The sequence below is a fragment of the Tenrec ecaudatus genome, chromosome 4, assembly GCF_050624435.1.
Source record: "Tenrec ecaudatus isolate mTenEca1 chromosome 4, mTenEca1.hap1, whole genome shotgun sequence".
Lineage (NCBI taxonomy): Eukaryota > Metazoa > Chordata > Mammalia > Afrosoricida > Tenrecidae > Tenrec > Tenrec ecaudatus.
In genome coordinates, this window is record NC_134533.1 from 116,368,619 (window position 1) to 116,390,222 (window position 21,604).

The 21,604-nt window shown below is 48.7% G+C and overlaps 1 protein-coding gene across 6 annotated transcripts in view; it reads left to right on the forward strand.

Moving 5' to 3' along the window:
* CEP164 (centrosomal protein 164) overlaps positions 1–21,604 on the forward strand; it is a 73,025-nt gene that overhangs the window by 8,539 nt on the left and 42,882 nt on the right. For all 6 annotated transcript variants that reach the window (XM_075546648.1, XM_075546650.1, XM_075546651.1 and 3 more), the window contains exons 3-4: positions 3,201–3,312; positions 15,660–15,861. In XM_075546648.1, the coding sequence (XP_075402763.1) occupies positions 3,201–3,312; positions 15,660–15,861 (314 nt within the window). The remainder of the gene's footprint in view (positions 1–3,200; positions 3,313–15,659; positions 15,862–21,604) is intronic.

A 21,604-nucleotide genomic window follows, 5' to 3' on the forward strand; every position in this document is an offset into this window, starting at 1 on the left:
AGGCTAACTGGAACTTCAATTCCTTTAGCACAAACCCCAAAAATGTTTTTAACCCAATAATAGCATGTCCTGCAATAATGAGAACATAATTTATTGAGTGCTACTGGGTGCTAGCCTCCATTCTAAGAATGTTACATAGTTTACCCTTTTCAACCTTGGTCGCAACCACATTGTGAGTCTGTGCGGCTCAACGTCCGCTATACATTTTGGGGCATAGGTGTTATGTGCTTCAGCCATTGTATGAACGCCTATGTCCATGGGGTGCTGGGTGTCAGGAGGCAGCGGCCCCCAGGCTGCTGTGCAGCGTGTGGCCTGGGCAGCTCCCTGCAGTTGCTTCAGGTCCCACCTAGTGTTCACTGCTTTCTCGGCTAACCCAACTGCAGGGAAGGCCAGCTCCCCTGTGAGAACTTGCCCTGGGGCCTGGAAGGTGTGAGCCGAGGAGCCAAAGGGCATCTGAGCCTGAGCTGGGGCCCCTGGGGCACACACCTCTCCATCAGGATTCTGTGGGACCCCTCTGGGCAAAACAAGAGAACCAGACCCGCTGAGTCAAGCGGGCTGGGGTTTGGGGGTGTGGCCCTGCACCTCCATCATGGTCGACCAAGGGTGTCCGGGCCACATGCAGCCGCTGAGCAAAAGTGCTGTGCCCTGAAGATGAGGATCGCGACTCAGACACCTGGGGCGTAGATGCGCTTGGACGTTTGCCAGGTGGACGTGTAGTGGCTTGTACCTGTAGTTAGGTACTATTATTATAGCCTTTTTATAGGTGAGGAAACAGACCTACAGTTCCACTAAGCGGTAGACTTAGACCCAAACCTAGGTATTGTCATTCCAGAACCTGCATGTTTTATTTATCACTATACTGTTTTTTTTTTCCGGTGAAGTTTCCTTTGGGATTCTTAATGAATTACACCGATTTTGCTTACAGCTTCAGGTTGTTAATAAATCTGTTAAGGGTTAAAGACTCCATCCCTAGCAGTATTGGATCTGAACTGAAACTGTAGACGTTGCCTCTAGCCTAGGACTTTAATCTTACTTTTATGTTAAACTTACTAATCCATTCTTATATGACCTTGAATTTTGTACTGTAGTTAGAAAAACCATTCCCGCTTCAGCGATAAGATACTTCTCTCAGGTTTTCTGCTAGGTTTTTACATTTGAAATTTTGATCTGTGTGGAGTTTTTCTCCTAGTGAATGTTGGGCACCATGGATCCACTTGTTTTTGTTTCCATTAATAAGCCTATCACCTGTTCCATCTTATTCCGCAGATGTGGATGTCATCTCTGTGGATTCTGGTCTACTTTCTCTGCTGGTCCACTGGACTCTCCAGTCGTACGGACACTGGTGCCATGCTCTTAAATTACTGACTTTATCACTGATTTTAATACCTTAACTCCTTGTTTTCACGTCAACCCTGACCACAGAGACTTCATACAGCAGAGTAGAGCTGCTCCATACGGTCTGTGAGGCTGTCAATCTTCACAGAAGTGACCGCTTCACTTTTTTCTCATATGGAATAACGGTTCCTAAGTTTAAACTGTCTGTCTTCCAGTTGGCAGCCAGGGCTTCCAGTGTTATGAGTTGGGCTGCGACCACATGGTCAGCAGTGTGAGACCCACAGCAGCTTCCCAGGGGAAAGACTGGGCTTGCTACTCCCGCAGGCAGTTCTGTGTGGTGTGGTGCATAAAGGATGTTTTGCGTCTCGAAAGAACAGCGCCTGAAGTCCCAGTGGCCTATAGCACACAGCCTGGGTCACCGAAGACTGGAGAGGAGCTAGATCCAAAGTGTCCAATTAGGAACGTACTACCAGGCGTATTCTCCCCGTGAGTTCTATACGAATAAGTATTTTCATGATGGGAGGCTGCTCCTCCCTGTTGCCTACCAACAGCAATCTAATGGCCTTCTCCGAGCTATGCATGGCCCATCCTGACCCTGGGGTAGCAGTAGGGGTTGGTTGGCATGGGGTGCCCTGAGCCCAGTGTTGCAGGGCAGCAGCCCACAGGGTCTTCTCCTCTCCCCACATCTTCAAAGTGTTTAGATGCTCAACACTTGTTTACTTTTTCCATTACGTTTCTCAGAAGCTTCAATCTCGTATATTTCTTGGTTTCTTTCATGGTCGCGTGCTCTGTTAGAATGTCATCTTCCTATGGGCAGCAGCCATCTGTCTCTTATTCACGGCTATCCAGAACACCTGGCACATAGGAGGTACACAGAAAATATTGATAAAATCAGCGAACCCATCAGTCCCTGACAGCCATGGTCCCTTGAAGACAAACACCCTGCTTTGCTAGTTCCAGGTGTCCCACCCTCCAAAGCCGGACTGAGAGGACGCCTAATGGTGATGTGTGTCCAGCTGGGCTGTGGTCGGCTCCAGCCCTGCTGCTGCTGCTGCTTGAGTATTTATGTACTTATTCCTGGGGCCTCTGGGAACATGTTCCAATGGTCATCTGATCTGTATTTTTCCCCTCTAGGAGAGACAGCTGTTAACTCGGTCCGCATCCCTGTCCTGTTCCGCCAGATCTCTTGCAAGGAAAGCTTCTCTCAAGGCTTAATTCCAACCGCAAAACAGTAAAAACATTATAGCTCTTGATACACAGCACCTTCAAGGAAGAGATGTGCTCAGTGTGTAGAGGAGGAAGCCTGTCTGAGCTTCGGCCCGCTTCATTGTCTCAGATATCCCTAGTCCCTCGGGCGAATCAGCCGCCACCTTCTCTCTGTTCCCTTAGCTCAGAGTACACAACTGTGCTATACAGGGTATCACCTGCTTCATCGGCCTGTAAGGTTCTCAAGGGGCGCAGTCGTTTGTAGTTGTTTAAGCATGCCTGTTGATTGAGTGATGAGTGCTTTTCCATGTGTTGGAGGAGGTTATTAGGTTGTTTGGGATTTTGCCCAAGTCTTCTGCCACGCTGCAGTCTTCGTCTTCCTTCGTTAGCTGTCTTTGACGTGCCAGGCTTCAGACCATCTTCTTGGCGTCTGATGGCAGCTTGTCTTGTTTCAGGCGTATCATTTGTAGACACTGGTGGAAAGAAAAAAGTTACATGTGCTCATTGTTTAGATTAAGAGAAATAGTACCTGCTTACTGATGAAAATTTAGAAAGTAAAACCATAATAGAAAAAAAAATATATATTATGCTTTTTGTTTTTCTAACCCATACCGTATTTCTCTTACCTACTCCCACCCGCCTCCTGCCTCTCCTAACAGAGATTCTTGAATTTGCAAGAGAGATTGGCATTGACCCCAACAAGGAACCAGAACTGATGTGGTTGGCACGGGAGGGCATTGTGGCCCCACTGCCCATGGAGTGGAAACCATGGTAAGTTAGCACCAGGTGAGGCTTGCCCATGGACTTGGCTGGCTGAAGGCCATGGTACCTGACATCAGACATCAGCTTTTGCCGGCCACCGCCCTCCTGTCCTACAGCAAATTAGACAGCAGGGTGCCACTATTGTTCATGGGGTTTTGTTTTTTTTTTGGTAGGCTGGCCACCCAGTGCTTGTGCCTGAGCACAGGCTGAATTGTTGGTCACTCTGATGAAAGTGAGGAGCGCTGGTGGTGCTCTTGGGCAAGCATTGGACTGCTAACCGCAAGGTAGGCAGTTCAAACCCACCAGCTGCTCCAAGGGAAAACACCGAGGCTATTTGTTCCCATACAGCTATACCGTTTCCGAAACCCTATGGATCGCTGTAAGGTGGATTTAGGTTTTGGTTTTTGTGAAACGATTCATGCCTTGGCTGTTACTGGAAAGGCTGGAGGTGCATGTCTACCAGAGCCGCCTTGGAAGAGAGGCCTGACGAGGTATCCCCCAAAGCATCAGCCATGCAAGCAAACCCCAAGGAGTTCAGTTCTTCCCTGGCAGCATGGAGGCCCCATGAGTTGGCCTTGACTGGAGGACAGCTGGTTTGGTTTTGGGTTATAAGAGGATTTAGCACTTATGTGTCAGGAGCCCGGGTGGCATAGTGGTTACGGGTTGGGCTGCTATCTGCAGGGCCAGCAGTTCGAAACCACCAGCTGCTCCACAGGAGAACAATGGGGCTTTCTCCTCCTGTAAAGAGTTACAGTCTCGGAAACCCACAGGGGCAGTTCTACCCGGTCCTCGAGGATTGCTATGAGTTGGCATCAACTTGATGGTTGTGAGTTTGGTTTGGTTCGAGTCCTTAGGTTTTGAGTTAAAGAGCTGCTGCCCTGGGCCAGGTCTCGTACGCAGCTCCAGCGTCTTGGGCACGTGAAGGAGATGCCATTCTTTCTTGCAAATTGATACTGAAATGAGAGCTTTTACCTCTCTAGTATGTCAAAAATGGATGTGGGTGCTCTGGAGGGCCACGTGAGCTACTCAGCTTGGCAGGGGGTGCTGCCTTGGCAACCGCTCTGGCGGGCGTTGCCATTCCTGAATTTGTGTACGCTGTTTGCGGATAGCGCCTTAGCTGCCGACCTCAGACGTCAACTCAAATGCCTGATGTGATTTGCAACCCAAGAGCTCTGGGTGTCTTTAGAGAGAGAAATTACCTTTCTTAACCGTCCAAACCAGGCTAATGCCAAATCAGCCACCCGTGCCCTCCTTGTTGGGATCCTGGGTATGCCTTGTCGACTTGGCCGGTGGGCCATCCTCACATGGCATCTGCCAGGCCCGGATCTACCTCCTTCTGGGTCTAGCCCACTCTCTGTAGAGTGCAGACATGATTTGGGGTGAGACACACCCCACGAGGCTGGCCCCATTTAACATTACAGAGCACCTTCTCACCCACAGGCAGCAGCCAGGATTCCAACATATGTTTTGGTGGTGGTGGTGGTGCAGGGACACAGCTCAATCCATAGCGAATACTTGTAAATGTGTTCATAGTCCCTTTTGAGTCAACGCTCTCAGGGCTGCAGGAGCAGAGGCCCCTCGGGCTATCTCAGGGAAAGAGAAGTTTGTGGGGGGAAACCGGCCAAAGGAGGAGAGCTCCAAGGCGCAGCAGCTGCCACCCCTGTCTCTCCCCTTTTCCTGAGTCGCCCCGTCATGGTGGTACTGTTTGCTGTTTACCGTGTCTGTCCACCCTCCTCTACCCTTTTGCTTCCCTTCCATGGTTGAGGTGTCTCCCTGAAGTGCTTGCTGTCCATCTACTTCCTGCTTCAAAGGGGGCTTTCCTGATGTTTGTCCCAGACTCGTCTCCAGATGTCTCCCTCTCACGCTGGCATGCCACGGCTTTGTGCACACGATGGAATGATCATGTTCTTGTCCTTCCTGTTTATTACTTTGGCCATACTTCAAAATGATTTCCACCCTCGACTGGCTTCTCTCAGCTTGTCCTCACGTGGCAGCCTCCTTGTTTTCGCGATCCGTCTAGCTGCCTTTCCTTGGGCCTTCTCCAGTTTCCCGACATCTCTCTTGTTGTGAATCTGTCAGCACTGCACCCGGCACTCCAGATGCCGAAGAGTCGGCAGTTGTGTTTGCAGGATAGGTGTGCAGGGTGATGGCTTCTGCTTTGTGTCCGATACCCGTCCTGGTGGAAGGGACATCGCTGTGGGCCATCTGTGCTGCCCGTATCCGTGTACCTGCTAGTGTGACTCACCCGCTGGTCTCAGGACAGCTTGGACTGTTTTTCACATTTTAGGAAAACACAGATCATTCAGACTTATGCATACTGCCATCTTTTCACTTGCTCCCTTTCCCAGGGTAATTCTATTCGTTGATGATGCCTCCCCCCAAAAACTTCTGGAAGAATTTGTGTAGAATTGGCATTATTATGTTCTTACTATTTCTGACTCCTTTTTCTGTCTTTATTTTTGTTAACTTTTTATTCTAAGTTAGGTGAAGGTTTACAGAGCAAAAGAGGTTTCCGTTCAGCAAGTCATCGCATTTTGTTTGTGTCATTGTCTGCAATCCCCACAACGCGACATCACTTTATCCCCTTGGCTCCCGGTGATTTTCATGTCCATTCCTTCTTCTTGCCAGCCCTCTGGTGGGCGTTGTCCTGGGGTAAAAGAACGCTCGGTTATTCTGTGGTTGTGTACATCCCTCGGGTTACTTCTCCCTTGTGTAGGCCTCTCCGAAGAAGCCCTGGTCGCAGAGTGGGTTACATGGCAGCAGCCACTTCACGGAAGACAGAGGAAACTTCCTGCTCCCGTGAAACAGATAGCGGGCAGTTCTACTGTTTTGTAGGGTTACTAGGAGTCCGTGGGATCCCCTTTCTCTGGAATGGGTATACATATGGACCTCTTCTGGCCAGTTGACCAAGTAGCTGCCTTCCAAAGATGACTGAAGCATTGCAGTCGGGACCCCCAATTCCCACAGCCTTGTTTTTGCTATTGCTTTCCATGCAGGTTGGACTTCTTCCTTCGGGACCATTAGTTCTTGCTCATATACGACCTCTTGAAATGGTTGAATCGTCACCTTGTTATTTTCGGTACAGGGACTGCGAATTGTTTCTATCTTCTTTTCATGCATCTTCCCTCAGTCAGTCTTTTGCCCATGGTATCTTTCAATCGTGAAACTCAGAGCTTGACTTCTTCCTTGAGTTCTCTCAGTTTAAGATATGCTGAGTGAGTTCTTCCTTTTTGGTTTTCTGACTCTTTCTAACCCTTTGAAAACTTCAATTATTGGACTTCATCATTTCTTCCATTTGCCTTAGCTACTCTCTGATTAAGAGCAAGTGACTCACTGTTTAAAAAAAAAATAACAAAACTCAAAAATCCTCACAACTGCACCAATAGCTAACATCTTGATAAATTGGAAAAAAATGAAGTTGTCAGGGATTTCATCTTGCTTGGATGCACTATCAAAGCTCATGGAAGCAGCAGTCAAGCAATCAGACAACACATTGCATTAGTCAATCTGCTGCACCAAAGTGCTGAAAACAAGGATGGTACTTTGAGGATCCACGCCATGGTATTTCCAGTAGCCTCATGTGCATGTGAAAATATGGACGTCGAATAAGGAAGACCGAAGAAAGATCAGTGCATATGAATTTATGGTGCTGGTGAAGAACAGGACCAACAGATCTGTCTTGGAAGAAGTACGCCCAGTATACTCCTTAGGGACAAGGATGGTGAGACTTGGTCTCAGGTACTTTGGCCATGTTGTCAGGAGAGCCCAGTCCCTGGAGAAGGACACGATGCTTGGTAAAGGGGAGGGCCGGTGAAAAAGAGGAAGGCCCTCAGCAAACGGGATCCACACAGTGGACACAACAATAGACCCCTGAACAGTTGTGTGGATGGCGCTGGACCACGCAATGTTTCTCTCTGTTGTCATAGAGTTGCTACAAGTCTGAGCCAACTCAATAACACTTCACAACACGAGTCCACATTGACTCAATGATGGTGGGTTTGGTTTAGTTTGGATGAAAATTGAGCCATAAGAGTGAGTTCATGTGCAAGCCTGAAGGTGACCTAGAGCCATAATATTAGAGTTCTAGTCTCTATCTGACCAGTAAGCCTGATCATTGTTGATCAGTAATTAATAAAAAACAAATAATATTATATGAATAGGTTTGACTAAAATAATCTGGGTTGACCCAGTTAGATTAAAAATCAACACCTTATCAGTTGTTCTCTCTTTAGACCCACTTGAAATTGTTCTAATTTTTATGATTTTCTGTTATCTTTTCAGCTGAGGTTTTTCTATGTTTTATTTTGTCCTTGTGATTGGGTTCTTGTTTCTGTGCTTTTGCTTTTGTATATTTTTCTCGACATGAAATCCAGAAGAGGTAAATATACAGAGAGAGCAACTACATTAATCATTTCCTGGAGTTATAGCAAAGGGAGGTTAGGGGAAAATGGGGAGCTGATAATAACAAATACAGGAAAGAAAATAATGTTCTAAAATTGATGGTAGTGATGATTGCACCCTCTTTTTAATGTGCTTACACCATTGAGCTGTATGGAATGTGAATGATATGTCAATATAAATGTTAAAAAAAATTAGGTGTTACAAATATCAACAAATAGAACAACGAAACTGAACATGGATCTTTAGAAGGCCCAACACTTTAATAGAAGAATGCCTAATGGGGAACTCAGAACTTGATATGTAAGCAAGACAAAAGTCAACCCATTCAATGGGAAAATCTCCTCCTCTGTTATGAAAGTCACCTTGCAGATGTTGTTCAGCCTCGACCAGCTGTTTAAAGAAGTGACCACACAGTCACTCGCTCTCCCACAGTTCTCCTAGTTATACCCTCTATCCCTGTGTGCTACTTTGTGATATTGTAGATCCCATCCCAGCGTATCGTGTGCTACAGGCAATATTTATGGATTATTGCTCCCCTGTGTGTCCTACTCTTGTTTGCATCCTGTGCATACCTGCCCTGGGGCATTTTCCTTTATGCCTCCATTTTCAGAAACTTTGCAAGGTTTTAATAAAATACTAGTGAAAAAAAATCTAGGTTGTTTAAAAAAATTTTTTTAGACAGTCCATTCTGACTCCTGGCAACCCTACAGGACAGAGCAGAACGGCCTTTGTTGGTGTCGGAGAGGCCACTCTGTACGGGAGTGCAAAGCCTCATCTTTTTCTCCCAGAGCAGCCTGTGGTTTTGCACCACCGACCTTGTGGCTAGCAGCCCAAGCATAATCATGGAATCCTGTTTGTTTTTTTAAAGAAAATTAAATAAGCAAGCTACTGCAATATTAAGGAAAAAGCAAAGCTATAGAGAAAGAGGGCATTATCATAGAAATAGCAGGGATTCTGAAACCATAAAAGAAATTTATGAATTGAAGATGAAAACTTAGTTCAAACGGACAGTTTTCTGAAAGAAAATAAAGTTACCCAAAGTAAATAAGGACGAGAGAGATTGAATCCACCTCATCTGCAGATGACACGCAGCTTCTGTCTACACGAACCTTTCAGAGCTGCATTGTTGTTAGGTGCTGCCGAGTGGGTTCTGACGGCTTGTGAACTTTTGTGCCACGGAACGAAGCCCTGTCTGACTGTACCCTCTTCACGGTCAATGCCTTGTTGGAGGACATGGTTGTAGCCATTGTGTTCAACCCTGGCATCGCGGGCTTTCTTCTTTTGTCCAGCGTGATGTCCTTCTCCAAGATCTGGCCCCTCTCGATCACTTGTCCAGAGTCCCGGAAACAAGTCTCTGGATCCTTGATTCTCAGGAGCATTCTGGCCGCATTTCTTCCAGCAGAGCTCTGTTCCTTCTTGTGGCAGTCCACGGCACATCCATCCTTCTCCCCAACACAAAGGCCTCCCGCTTCTGTATGTACACAAGCCACCTGAAAATATCATCTCTTGGTTCAGGGCCACCTCAGTCCTCAAAGTACCGTCTTATTTCTTTTTAACTTTCAAGACTTCTATCGCAGCAAGTTTGCCATATCATATCATTTCTTGGACTGCTTCTTCCATGATGCTGATTAGGGATCCATGTAACATGAAATCCTCGACAACTTCAATCTTTGGTCCAGTGGTGAGACTTTTTTTCCTCCTCTTTGTGTTGAAATATAAGACATACTGAATGTTGTAGTGTTTGATCATCATAAAGAGTTTCAAGTCCGCATCCTTTTCAGTACACCAGGCTGTGCCATCTCCCTATTCATGAGTTGTTCAGGAGTCATCTTCCAGGTTCTTTATGTAGTCTAGCTTCCTGGATCATGTGCTTAGCTATGGATTGAATAAGGAAGAATGTACAAATCCTGAACATAATGGCTTATTTAGCACAGCAGCGGGATGCATGAGCTGGATGATGGGAGTCCGTCGTGCAAAGCAGCTTGCTCCTGCATCCACCGTCAATTAAAGGACCAGAGCCGCTATTTTAAAGACCCCACATGAAACGGCAACAAAAGACTACAGGTGGGTACTCCGCAATCAATCTACCCAAGGCGATGATGCTATATTAAAATACAGTAGCACATGGAAAACTGATGGCGATAATTTCAGCATAAGAAAGACTTGGCAAACTTTGAGAAAGTAGATTTCTTATGGAAGAGTGAAGGAGCAAGATTGTCCAGGCAAAGTTAAAGCCTGTATAGGAAGCATGTTACATAACTACAGCAACGAAAGCAGTGGCCCTTTAAGAAACTAGAAACACAGGCACAAGTTAAATCTAAAATAAGCAGAAGAAAGAGAGTGGAAATCAAGAGAAGAAAAGGAAGCGAGTGGGAGACGAGTGAATGGAAGCAACACCTGGCCGGCCCTCTGAGAAGAGTCTGCACGAAAGGATGTGCAGGATTTAATCCTCGATTGGGCCAAATTACTGCCTGCTAAAACCTAGCAGTTCCACCAGCATTATAGATGACTATTCATTTGAAATGTTATCAGTTGAAAAGCTGTCAGTCCCAGGCCAACCAGTGATATCAGATTGTCTTTGCCTGCATTTTCCAAATGATAGAATTGAGTTGTCCCTCTGTTGGCTGTTTGCGTCTTTTCTGTGATTTACTTAATTTTGTAAAAATTGCTATCTGGATGGGGGTTCACGTTTAAGATAATTATGTGCTTTGTGTTTTTTTAATATCTTGCCATTTTATCTATTAGAGTACCTGCTCTTTAACTTTTCTTTTTTAAGATGGTGAACTCTATAATTATTTTGGATATTACTTTTACTATTTTTTCTTTTTATCATTTTATTGGGGACTCGTACAATTCTTATCACAATCCATACATACATCTATTGTATCAAGCACACTTGTACATTTGTTGCCATCATCATTCTCAAAACATTTGCTTTCTACTATTTTTGCTATTTTATCCCACCTGCATAACTTTTAATTTTGTCTATGGTTTCTTTCTTCATACCAAAATGTAAAATTCTTCACTAATCATATCTTTTTGGTCCCCCCCCCCGCCCTCTGGCTTTCGTGGTTTAGTGTTCAGATGCTAGCAGAAAGGTTGGTGGTTCAAAGCTACAAGGTGCTCCGTGGGAGGAAGGTGTGGCAGAGTGCTTCCATTAAGCTTTGCACCTTAGAAAGCCCACGGGAACAGTTTTGTCTGCCCTCGGGGTTTCTCAGAGTTGGAATCCACGTGATGGCCCTGGGTTTGATTGGACAGCTCACTTTAGGTTTGTGAAGCTATCGCCCGGCAGTTTCTTCTTATTATAGTCTACTTTTTCATGTTAAACCCACTCATGTGGAACTTACGTTGGTGAATGACGCTGTACGGGCGTCTAAATGTGTAGCCTTTCACCTCAGTGCCACCTACGGAATGAATAGCTCCTCTTCCCTTACGGTCTGAAATGCCACCTTTCTTCTCAAGCACAGTCTTACATAGAAATGGGTTTGTAAAAAAAAAAAAGAAGAAAAGAAATGGGTTTGTGTGTCTTATTCTATTAATCAATCTGTCTCATGATTTTGAAAGTACCCTACTTTCAAAATTACAGTCTTTTCAAGCTTTACTTTGGAATCATTGCCCTTTGTTTTGTTGTTGGGAGTATACACTGCAGAACATACACCAACCCAGCAACCTCTGTGCGTAACTCAGGGGCATTGATTATGGTATTCTTACACAGATGAGGAGCACGGTTTTGAAAGCATTTTCTGGGGGAGGTCACCTGCAGTCCCCTCTCATGAGGTCCTTTCATAAGTGCGCGATCTAATTTTTTACAGCAACCTAGTTTTTAAAAATCGACATATCATGTTTATAGAAACACCTACCAGGGAGTCAGGGAGGACGAGGCTGGAAGACCAACAGACTACACACATAATTTGAATGAAACTACGGTACCTTCTTCCACTTTTGCAACCTGTCTTCCCTTTTCTGACTTGTTCTTGCCCCGTTAACATAAACTTACTGCCCCCTACGATTCACACCAATCGTTTGAGTTGCTTTTTCAGTTTTATCCCAGATAAATGGATCTTAAAAGAGCACAGTCCTCAAGGGCAGACTTCCATTACCAGTTAAGCTAAACTGTTGTTTGGTTTTAAGAAGACTTGAGGGGATATTTTTAACTTTAGGTTTAAAGTTTAACGATTATCTCAGGGGAATCGTTTTAAGAGTTCATCTAGCCTCCATGACTCCGGAAAGTCTGGGCTCTGTAATAATTTGAAATTCTGTTCTGCATTTCCCACGCTTTGATCAGGATTATTCTATAGACTCTTTGATCAAAGTGTTCAAAAATGGCAGCTTGGTATCAACCACTTTTACAAGGAACCTAATTAGAACTTTCTTGAGATTGTATTGATACCCTTATAGACTTGAGTTGTTCTATTTGGGAATGTGATATGTCTCTCCAATTGCTTTTCCTTTTTGCCTAACTTTCCAGTAAAGCTTTATAAAATTCTTAGACATTTTGGGTTTATGCCTGGATATGTTCTTTTCTTTGTTAGCTGTTCTGGATCTTGATGGTGGATAGGATGAATGGTTTACCTTGGACTTGTCCAAGTTCAAACACAAACTAATGAAACACACCTTCTACATTATTTTTACCACCTAGAGTTGTCACCTCCCATGAGTTTAGATTCTTCTGCAAAACTAGAGCTTTTTTTTTTTAAAACAATTTATTAGGGGCTCATACAACTCTTATCACAGTCCATACATATACATACATCAATTGTATAAAGCACATCTGTACATTATTTTCCCTAATCATTTTTTTCTCCTCTTTTCTTTTTTTACATTTTATTAGGGACTCATAGAACTCTTATCACGATCCATACATATACATACATCAATTGTATAAAGCACATCCATACATTCCCTGCCCCAATCATTCTCAAAGCATTTGCTCTCCCCTTAAGCCCTTTGCATCAGGTCCTCTTTTTCTTTCCCCTCCCTCCCCTCTCCCCCCTCCCTCATGTGCCCTTGGTAATTTATACATCGTTATTTTGTCATATCTTGCCTATCCGGAGTCTCCCCTCCCCCCTTCTCTGCTGTCCCTCTCCCAGGGAAGAGGTCACATGTGGATCCTTGTAATCAGTTCCCCCTTTCCAACCCACTCACCCTCCACTCTCCCAGCATCGCCCCTCACACCCTTGGTCTTGAAGGTATCATCTATCCTAGATTCCCTGTGTCTCCAGCCCTCATATGTACCAGTGTACAGCCTCTGTCCTATCCAGCCCTGCAAGGTAGAAATCGGATCATGGTAGTTGGGGGGAGGAAGCATCCAGGATCTGGGGGAAAGCTGTGTTCTTCATCAGTACTACCTCGCACCCTAATTAACCCATCTCCTCTCCTAAACCCCTCTATGAGGGGATCTCCATTGGCTGACACTTGGGCCTTGGGTCTCCACTCTGCACTTCCCCCTTCATTTAATATGGCATATATATATATACATATACACATATATACACACACACATATATCTTTTTTTTTTTTTTGCATGATGCCTCGTGATCGCACTGGCCGGTGTGCTTCTTCCATGTGGGCTTTTTTGCTTCTGAGTTAGATGGCCGCTTGTTCATCTTCAAGCCTTTAAGACCCCAGACACTATCTCTTTTGATAGCCAGGCACCATCAGCTTTCTTCACCACATTTGCTTATGCACCCATTTGTCTTCAGCGATCCTATCATGGAGGTGTGCAGTCAATGATATGATTTTTTGTTCTTTGATGCCTGGTAACTGATCCCTTCGGGACCACTTGATCACACAGGCTGGTGTGTTCTTCCATGTGGACTTTGTTGCTTCTGAGCTAGATGGCCGCTTGTTTATCTTCAAGCCTTTAAGACCCTAGTCACTATCTCTTTTGATAGCCAGGCACCATCAGCTTTCTTCACCACATTTACTTGTTCACCCACTTTGGCTCCAGCCGTTGTGTCGGGAGAGTGAGCATCATAGAGTTCCAATTTAATAAAAGCAAGTATTCATGCATTGAGGGAGTGTTTGAGTAGAGGCCCAAGGTCCTTCCGCCACCTTAATGCTTAACCTATAAATATAGACACATCGATCTATTTCCCCATCCTCCTATATATATTTGCATGTACATGTCTTTGTCTAGACCTTCATAAATGCCCTTTGACTCCTAGCTCTTTCCTCCATCTCCCTTGACTTTCCTCCTGCCCTACTACCATGCTTCATCGCCACCTGGGCTAGAGTATACCTCTTCTCTATGCAACCTTACCCTTGATCATTTCCCACCAGGCCTGCCACTCCCCCCTCTCTACCATTTGGGGTCCCATGTTTTTCCCTTGTCCTTGTGTTTGTTAACACCACTTCCTTACCCCCACTACCCCCCCACCCCAAGTCCCCCCGGAACTGTCGGTCCCGTTGTTTTTCCTCCAGATTGTTCATCCAGCCTGTCCTATTCAGACAGACCTGTGGAGACAGTAACTTGCACGAAAACAAGACAGAGGAAAACAAAGCAACAGTATACAACCAGACAACAAAACAACAAAAACAAACCACTGACAAAGAACAGAACAAAACAGTTCACAAGAGAAAAGCTTGTAGTTAGTTCAGGGATTGTTTGCTAGCCCTTAGGAGCGTTTTCCAGTCCAGTCTGTTGGGGCTTCACGCCCTGGCCCCAAAGTCCACTTTCAGCATTCCCTGGGGACCTTGCCACTCCATTCCCTTGCTGTTCCGCTGCACTCCCCCAGTGATTTGCCTTGGTGTGGTGGGATCAGGTCAGGTGCAATTCCCACACTGTGTCTCCGGTGCAGTCCCCTGTATCGCCCTTAGTCACTGATTGGCATCATTTCTCATAGTGGGGCCAGCCATGTTGTTCTCTCTGTGGACTGGCTGCTCTACTCAGGAACATCATCCTCACGGCCTGGTGGGCCAGGCTGTGCTCCACTCTCTCCTCCTGCCCCTTCAATTGCTCCCGTGTGCAAAACTAGAGCTTTTGCAATGAATTTTTCTTCCTTCTCAACTCTCACTGCCATTGAGTTAATGCCAACTCACAGTGACCTGCTGTGGGTTTCTGAGACTATAACTCTCTAAGGGAGTAGAAAGCCCTGTCTTTCTCTGAGGAGCGACTGGTGGTTTTGAACTGCCGACCATGCAGATGGCAGCCCAATGCATAACCACTACACCACCAGGGCTCTGTATAAAAATATTAAGGTCTGTCCTTAACACTATCTATCCCTAAGGTACCATAATGTTTATATTTCTCCACCTAAATACAATGAAGGTTATTTCTGATCTACTTTAGCATGGGTAGATAACCCTCTTGTGCAGTCCTTAGGTATCCCAGTCACTCGCTCCTTTATCTAAGCTCATTCTCTTTCCTTAGCCAAGTGGTGCCGGTCTGTTTTGTGGGAATCTTTTTCTCTCCTGCCCTCCCCTCTTAACTGTTCTTCTTCCACCTTCTTCTCTTTTCTTGCCTCCTCTCCTTTTCTCTTCTTTTTCCTAGCACTTTTTACCTGAGCAGGTGTTAGCATCTTTAAAAATTTTTAAATTTTCATTATTTATTTATTTAAATCCTTTTATTGGGAGCTCGTACAGCTCTTATCACAATCCATACTTCCATCCATGTGTCAAGCACATTTGTAACCTGTTGCCATCATCATTCTCAAATCACTTTCTTTCTGTTTGAGCCCTTGGTATCAGCTCTTCATCCCCCCCCTCCTTCCCCACCCCCTCCCTCACAAACCCTTGATAATTTATAAATTATTATTATTTTTAATGTCTTACACTGGCCGATGTCCCCCTTCACCCACTTTTCTGTTGTCTGTCCCTCTGGGAGGGGATTATATGTAGATCATTGTGATTGGATCCCCCTTCCCTCTCTCCCTTCCCCTCCTGGTATGGCTACTCTCATTATTGGTCCTGAGGGGTGTAGGCGTTAACTTCTGACCTCTGCTTCCCACCTGCAGCCAGGACATCACAGGTGATATTTACTACTTCAACTTTGCCAATGGGCAGTCCACCTGGGACCATCCCTGTGATGAGCACTATCGAAACCTGGTCATCCAGGAGCGAGGGAAGCTGTCAACTGGGGCTGTTAAGAAGAAGGAGAAGAAGAAGAAGAAGGACAAGAAAGACAAGAAGGACAAAGAGACTTCCAAAAGTCCCCTGGTGAGTCAGTGCAAGTTAGCTTGCACAAGGGGCCGAGGCGGAGACCCAAGAGGAGATTGGGAATTCCCAGTGTTTTCTGTCTCTGTCTCTCTCTCTTCCTGTGTTTGGGAAGCACACGATCGGTGACAGGGTCGGAGAGAGGGCGAGAGTTCTGCGGAGGATGGTATTTTGCAGTAGTCTGAGAAGTGATGCTGTCTGCCCCGCCGAGCCTGGTGGGCCTGATAAGCAGAGGGTCTTCCTACTGTGGACTCATGATCTGTCCTCCAGCCGTGCGAATTCTTAGGTGTCAGGCGTAGCTACTGTTCAGTCGTCAGAACACCAGTGCCTTCAAGATCCCAAACTTTAGGCGGGGGGCTCTGCCTGCTCCCGTGGGTTGTCCGTGTTGCCAGTGGCTTGGTACGTGTTGGGAAATTGACAGCTGATTGTAACGTGACAGCCTGGGTTCCAGTAGCATTTTTCCTAGTGTCTCACAGAAGACAGGCTTTTATTGCTCTGTCCCCTAACAGGGTGCCAAGTTAGGCAGGCTCCACTCCATGGCATCTACCAGAGACCAGCTCCCCTCCCTCTCATTGTCACCCCCTCTCCCCCCATGGAGTGCAGTCTTCATCTGCAGGGCCAGAACTAAGTCCGTGTGGTCAAGTGGCTTTTCCACTCAGAGGTCAAAGTGCTCTTTCCCACTCTGTCCCCCGTGGGCCGGGACCTAGAAGGCCCAGTTCGGAACCTCCAGTCCTAGGGAGAGAAGCGAGAGAAGCTGAGGCTGGGAGCCATGCTGATGGAGGCTCCCCCGGAACCTGGCGGCAGCACAGGCACACTCGGGTTCCTTTTCACCCAGGTGTGTGCAGGTGGGGCCCCGTGAGGAGAGAAGGTACGGTATGGCGCTCCAGGAGGTAGCGCTGGGGGTCCTGCCTGTCCTTCCAGTGGCCCAGCTATTTTCCCTTTTGCTCATGGTCTTGCTTCCCACCAGACTGCTGTGTACTTCTCAGTGGAGATCGTCCCCATCTTCCTTCCCAGGGGCCTGTGCTGGCCTTGAATGCCTGATGATGGATTTATTCTGATTTCTGTCCTTTCCAGGCTCTACGGAGACTTCCTCCTCCTTCCCTGCAGTCCCCCCCCCCCACCCCATGGCTCATGGTTCTGAGCTATAAGTTAACAAGCCTATTCTTCTAGCTGGAGAAAGGAGGGCAAGTGGTTTCTAATAGGTTGAAAGATCTAACAGCAAAACGTGTTTGAGAGGCAAAGGTGGGTGATGGCTTTTCACTATTGGACACCATGACCTGGCGCTTGGGCAGGCTGATCAAAGGTGGGCAGAGGGAGTGAAGTGAGGGCTGACCGAGCTCTAGTTGTGTGGCAGGGCTCATGGACTTCCCGGTTAGAAAGGGCTCCTTCTCTGGTTTCTCGAGGCGAGGACAGTTGGATTGCCAATCCGGTTCTTGGGCCTTTGTCCAGGGGTGAGAGACTTGAGCCAAGTACGTGTCCTGGACTCAGGTGGCCTGGCCCTCTGGCAGTGCGCACTCCCAGGCTGGGTGGTGGGGAGCGGGCTGTTTGCAGAGGGTGGTTGCTTTTTGAGGGTCTCTACTAGTGCTGAGATTTTCAACTGTGTGGACCTCACCCAGCAGGACCGACTCCCCGCTTTGGTAGAAGGCGCTAACTAGCCATTCCCAAGGTTCAGGGCACTGTTTTTTCTTTTCCTCTTTTCTCCCTTCTTTGGACATTTCTCATAGTCCTGGGTAAGCTTGGTGGGTTTTATAAAACTGACCAGTCACAGCGCCTGGTCACTAACTGGTACCTTCAGGGCAAGGTTATTGGCGATTTCACCCTGGGGATAATTGATGGGTCATTTCAAACCTGCAGCGGTAGTAAAGCTCTGATTGCAAATCGCTTCCTCCAAACAAGTTCACTGTAACAAAGAGAAGCAGAGTTGCTCTGACTGAAGTTGGGGGTGGGTCTTGGCTGTCCCCCTCCCTCCCTCACGCACACATGCATAGACACACACACGCACATACACGCACGAGGCAGTGGCTCCAGAGGTACCTGGGGAACGGCCCGCCCTCCTCAGGGTCTATGGAATGAGATTTGCAAACAGTTGATCTGGTCCAGGCTCCTCTTTGTAAATCAGAAAGCGGGGGCATAGGAAACAGTGCATGAGGGGGCCTCAAAAAGTTTGAGGGAAAACAGATGAAGAGGTACTGGAATTTCCCCCAGAGCTTGTTGAAGCCCACCCTCGCGTTGTCAGCCTCGGGATCTTCTCTCCTCTCGGTGGGGAGGCCCTGCTTTCCTTTAAACAGGGTGGGGCTGCTGCGGGGGGCGGGAGGGGGGGGACTGAGGTAGCACGTGTAAGTCAGACACACTGTCTTCGTTTTCTCTGCATGTTTCTGTGCCCATCTAGGAGCCTGAGCAGGGACTTCTGCCTTCTGCCTCCTTCCTCCGAGGCCCGTCCCCTCTCCTGGCACCTGGGCTTGCTGGTTTGGACCTAGACCCAGAGCTGCAGGCTAGAAACGAGGGCTCTTTTAAGCAAGGGAAGAGCCCCGGCCTGCTGGGTGACCCACCCTGGCCTCTCATGAGCACTCTACCCAGCAAGCTGCAGCCACTGCCCAAAGGCCAAGCTTCACGAACTCACCAGATCTTTGCGGACGTGGAGAAAATCTTAGGCAGGGCCCCAGCCCAATGCAGGACAGAGTTAGGGTATCAGCCAGGCCTGGGGAAACCCCAGAAGCCGACAGAGAAAATCTACCTGGGGTTCTCAGACGCGGAAATAGAGGAGCTGGACTTGAGGACCAGGCAGCAGAAACCCAGCGCTGCAGGCCCCGGGGACACCGAGCCTCCCCCGAGCGGGCAGAAGGTAGCGGAGAGCAGGAGCCAGGCCTCCGTCCACCCAAAGCTTCCCGAAACCAACATGAGCCCGAAGCTGAGAGGGGAGCAGCCCAACCACAATGGAGCCACGCTGAGCTCCACAGGCCCCGGTGGGGACGAGGCCCGGAGCCCTGTCTCGCTGCTGTGTCCTGGGGAGGAAGCCTCCCTGTCCCCTCGCTCCTCTGACCATTTACTGGCCGGCTGGAAGAGCAAGCTTCTGTTAGGGCGTAGCAGCAGCCCAGGGGAAGACCTGAGTTGGCAGGGTGTCCTTGAGGAAAGTGCGGGCATGGGCAGGGGGAGGAGGAGGAGAGAACTCCCAGGATTGTGGATGGGACAGGTCTCCAAGCTTGTCAACAAGGACACCTCAGGGACCACCAGAGAAACAGAGCCCTGGGACCCCAAGGCTCTAGGGGCCTCAGCCCAGGATGCACCTTTGGGACACGTTTTGACACCAGCTGCCGCCTGGCCATCCAAAGCAGCTGAGAATGCCCCTTCAGAGGGTGCCCCTGCTGTCTTGCCTGGCAAGGAGAAGAGACACCCTCCGGGCTCTCCAGAGCCCCCCGATGTAGATCAGAAGCCTAGTGGCTCTGAGCCTGACCCAGAGAGCGGGAGCAACAGCAGCCTAGCCTCCCAGGTTGGCTCTCAGGTCCTGGGTGAGGTGAACAACTTCCCTTGGGACCCGCAGAGCTCCCGGGGTTCTGAGCCAGGAGCGGATCAGGCAGGGCTTGGGCTCAGAGCGCAACACGCCAGCCCCTTCCTAGCGCCCCCGATGCTCCCCGTCCAGAGCTCTGCAGACGAGCAGTCGGAGAGTGAAGACTACTCGGAGGATCAGAGGTTCTACCAGCACATCCTGCAGATCGTCAAGATCTCCAGGCGCCTGCAGGGCCTGGGGCTGCCTGAGAGCATGCAGGAAATGCCGTGCAAAGACGTGGCCAGCATGGTCTCGTGCATGGCAGCCGAGTCTTCCAGGATGTCTAGTGAGGGGGAGCAGGAGGCCATCAGAGCCCTGGAGAGGGATGCGTGGCTTTCAGCATGGGGGCAGGAGCTGGGGCAGCAGCTTCAGGAGATGGCCCTTGCCCCTGCTGAGGAGGCCTCTCAGCCAGCCGGCGTCCAGTCCAGCAGCAGCCCCCCAAGGCAGGGACTGACTGAGCCGAGCTCCAGCAGAGGGCTGGCTGCAGAGCCAGACGAGATACAGCTTCTCAACCAGGTACGCTTCATGGCGGGCACGGCCGAATGGCCGCTGAGGGGGACCGGTGGTGCTTCTGTGCTCACACTGCCGGTAGGGTCTGCACATCTGCAGTTCCCCCCCACCCCCCACTGGTGAAGAGAGAGCCCTTGACTCCCAGTGTGGTCCTGTTGGGGAATGGTGTGGATTCTGGTTTCCTCCACCTCGTTCCCACCTCGTTCCTACGGGTACCTGTGACCTCTCTTAGCTGCACTGAGCTGTCCTTCATGGTCAGTTGACTTAGGGAACTTAGCAGATCCTGGCTCTTCTGCAGGACACAGGTGCTGTCCTGGGATCTGGGGAGCCTTTTCCATCAGCTCCTATCAAGGAGTCCTTCGTCTGAGCCCCCGACAGCAGGAGAGTTCATGTCCTCACCAGGGTTGGGAGCCCAGCCGAGCCAAGCACCTTGTGCTGCCATTGGTGAGCGGCATGGCCTCCCAGGGTCCCCAGGAAACCCTGTGGAAAAACCTGTCGCTCGTCTGTGGCGTCACCTCCTTCCCCCCTGGGACTCCCCAGAGGGCTGGGTTAGCTCTGTCCTTCTGATCCTTCATCCCCTTAAAGCGTCACACGATGGTCTTCATTTGGAAGAAAGCAGGTTGGATAGGAAACCACAGGGAAGGGAAGGGGAGGGGAGGGGAAGGGAAGGGGAGGGGAGGGGAGGGGAGGGGAGGGGAAGGGAAGAGGAAGAGGAAGAGGAAGGGAAGGCAAGGCAAGGCAAGGCTTGTCTCCTCATCTTAACTTCCCGCAGGTGCTTTTGCTACTGCCCAGCTGTGGCTCTTACCCAGTTGTTAATCATGGTGCCCAATTGCCGGTATTCCCTGTTTCTCCACTAGCTCCAATAACTACTGTAGCACTATAAATATCAGATAAGCCACAGATTACCCTGCAAGTTTTAATTAGCCCCATGGCAGCAAGTTTATCCGCTCTGAAGGACTACGCCTGGCCCAGCCCCACGCTCGGAGCTAATGGCCATCTATAGAAGAGGAACAGCTAGGAGCCAGGGATGTATAATTTCCCTGCTAACCATTGATTGGTTAAGGGCCTGGGAGAACAAAGCCCTCAGCGTGCCTGTCTCCCGCCCTCAGCCCCCCAGCATGTTAGCACATTAGCCATGTCAGGAGTCTCTAATTTTCCCTAAGGACAGTGGGGGAGAATCATGTTTGCTGATACCCAGGGCTAGTTGGGAGGGATGAAGCCTGGAGGTGCAGGCCTGGGTTGCTCAGAGTTCACCTTAGACAGGTTCCTGGTTCTCTCAACCCCTGCTGTCCCTCCCCACCCCCCACCGGACATCTAGGAGAAAGTGTAAAACAGGGGCTTGGAGGTAGACCTGGTCCCCAGTGCCTCTCTGCCCCGGGCTGTCTCTGTGGCTTGGGGCAGGCTCCTTACCCTCGCCCGCCTCTGGTTTATGCTCTGGGACCATGGATAGAGGTCCAGCCGGCTTTAGGTGGTGGTGAGAGGTCCTGAGTCCAGTGCCTGGTGCTCGGGTCTCATTGGCTAGTTCTTTGCTGTCGGTTCCTTTGCTCCCATCTATGATACGTGACCAGCTTAGGTGACCCTGAACCTACTCAGACCCAGAGAGAACTTCTGTCACCTCTCTGAGGACCATCTGATGCCCTCTCCAGGCAGAAACAGGCCTGAGGGCAGTCACCAGGCAGTCTGTCCCTCCGC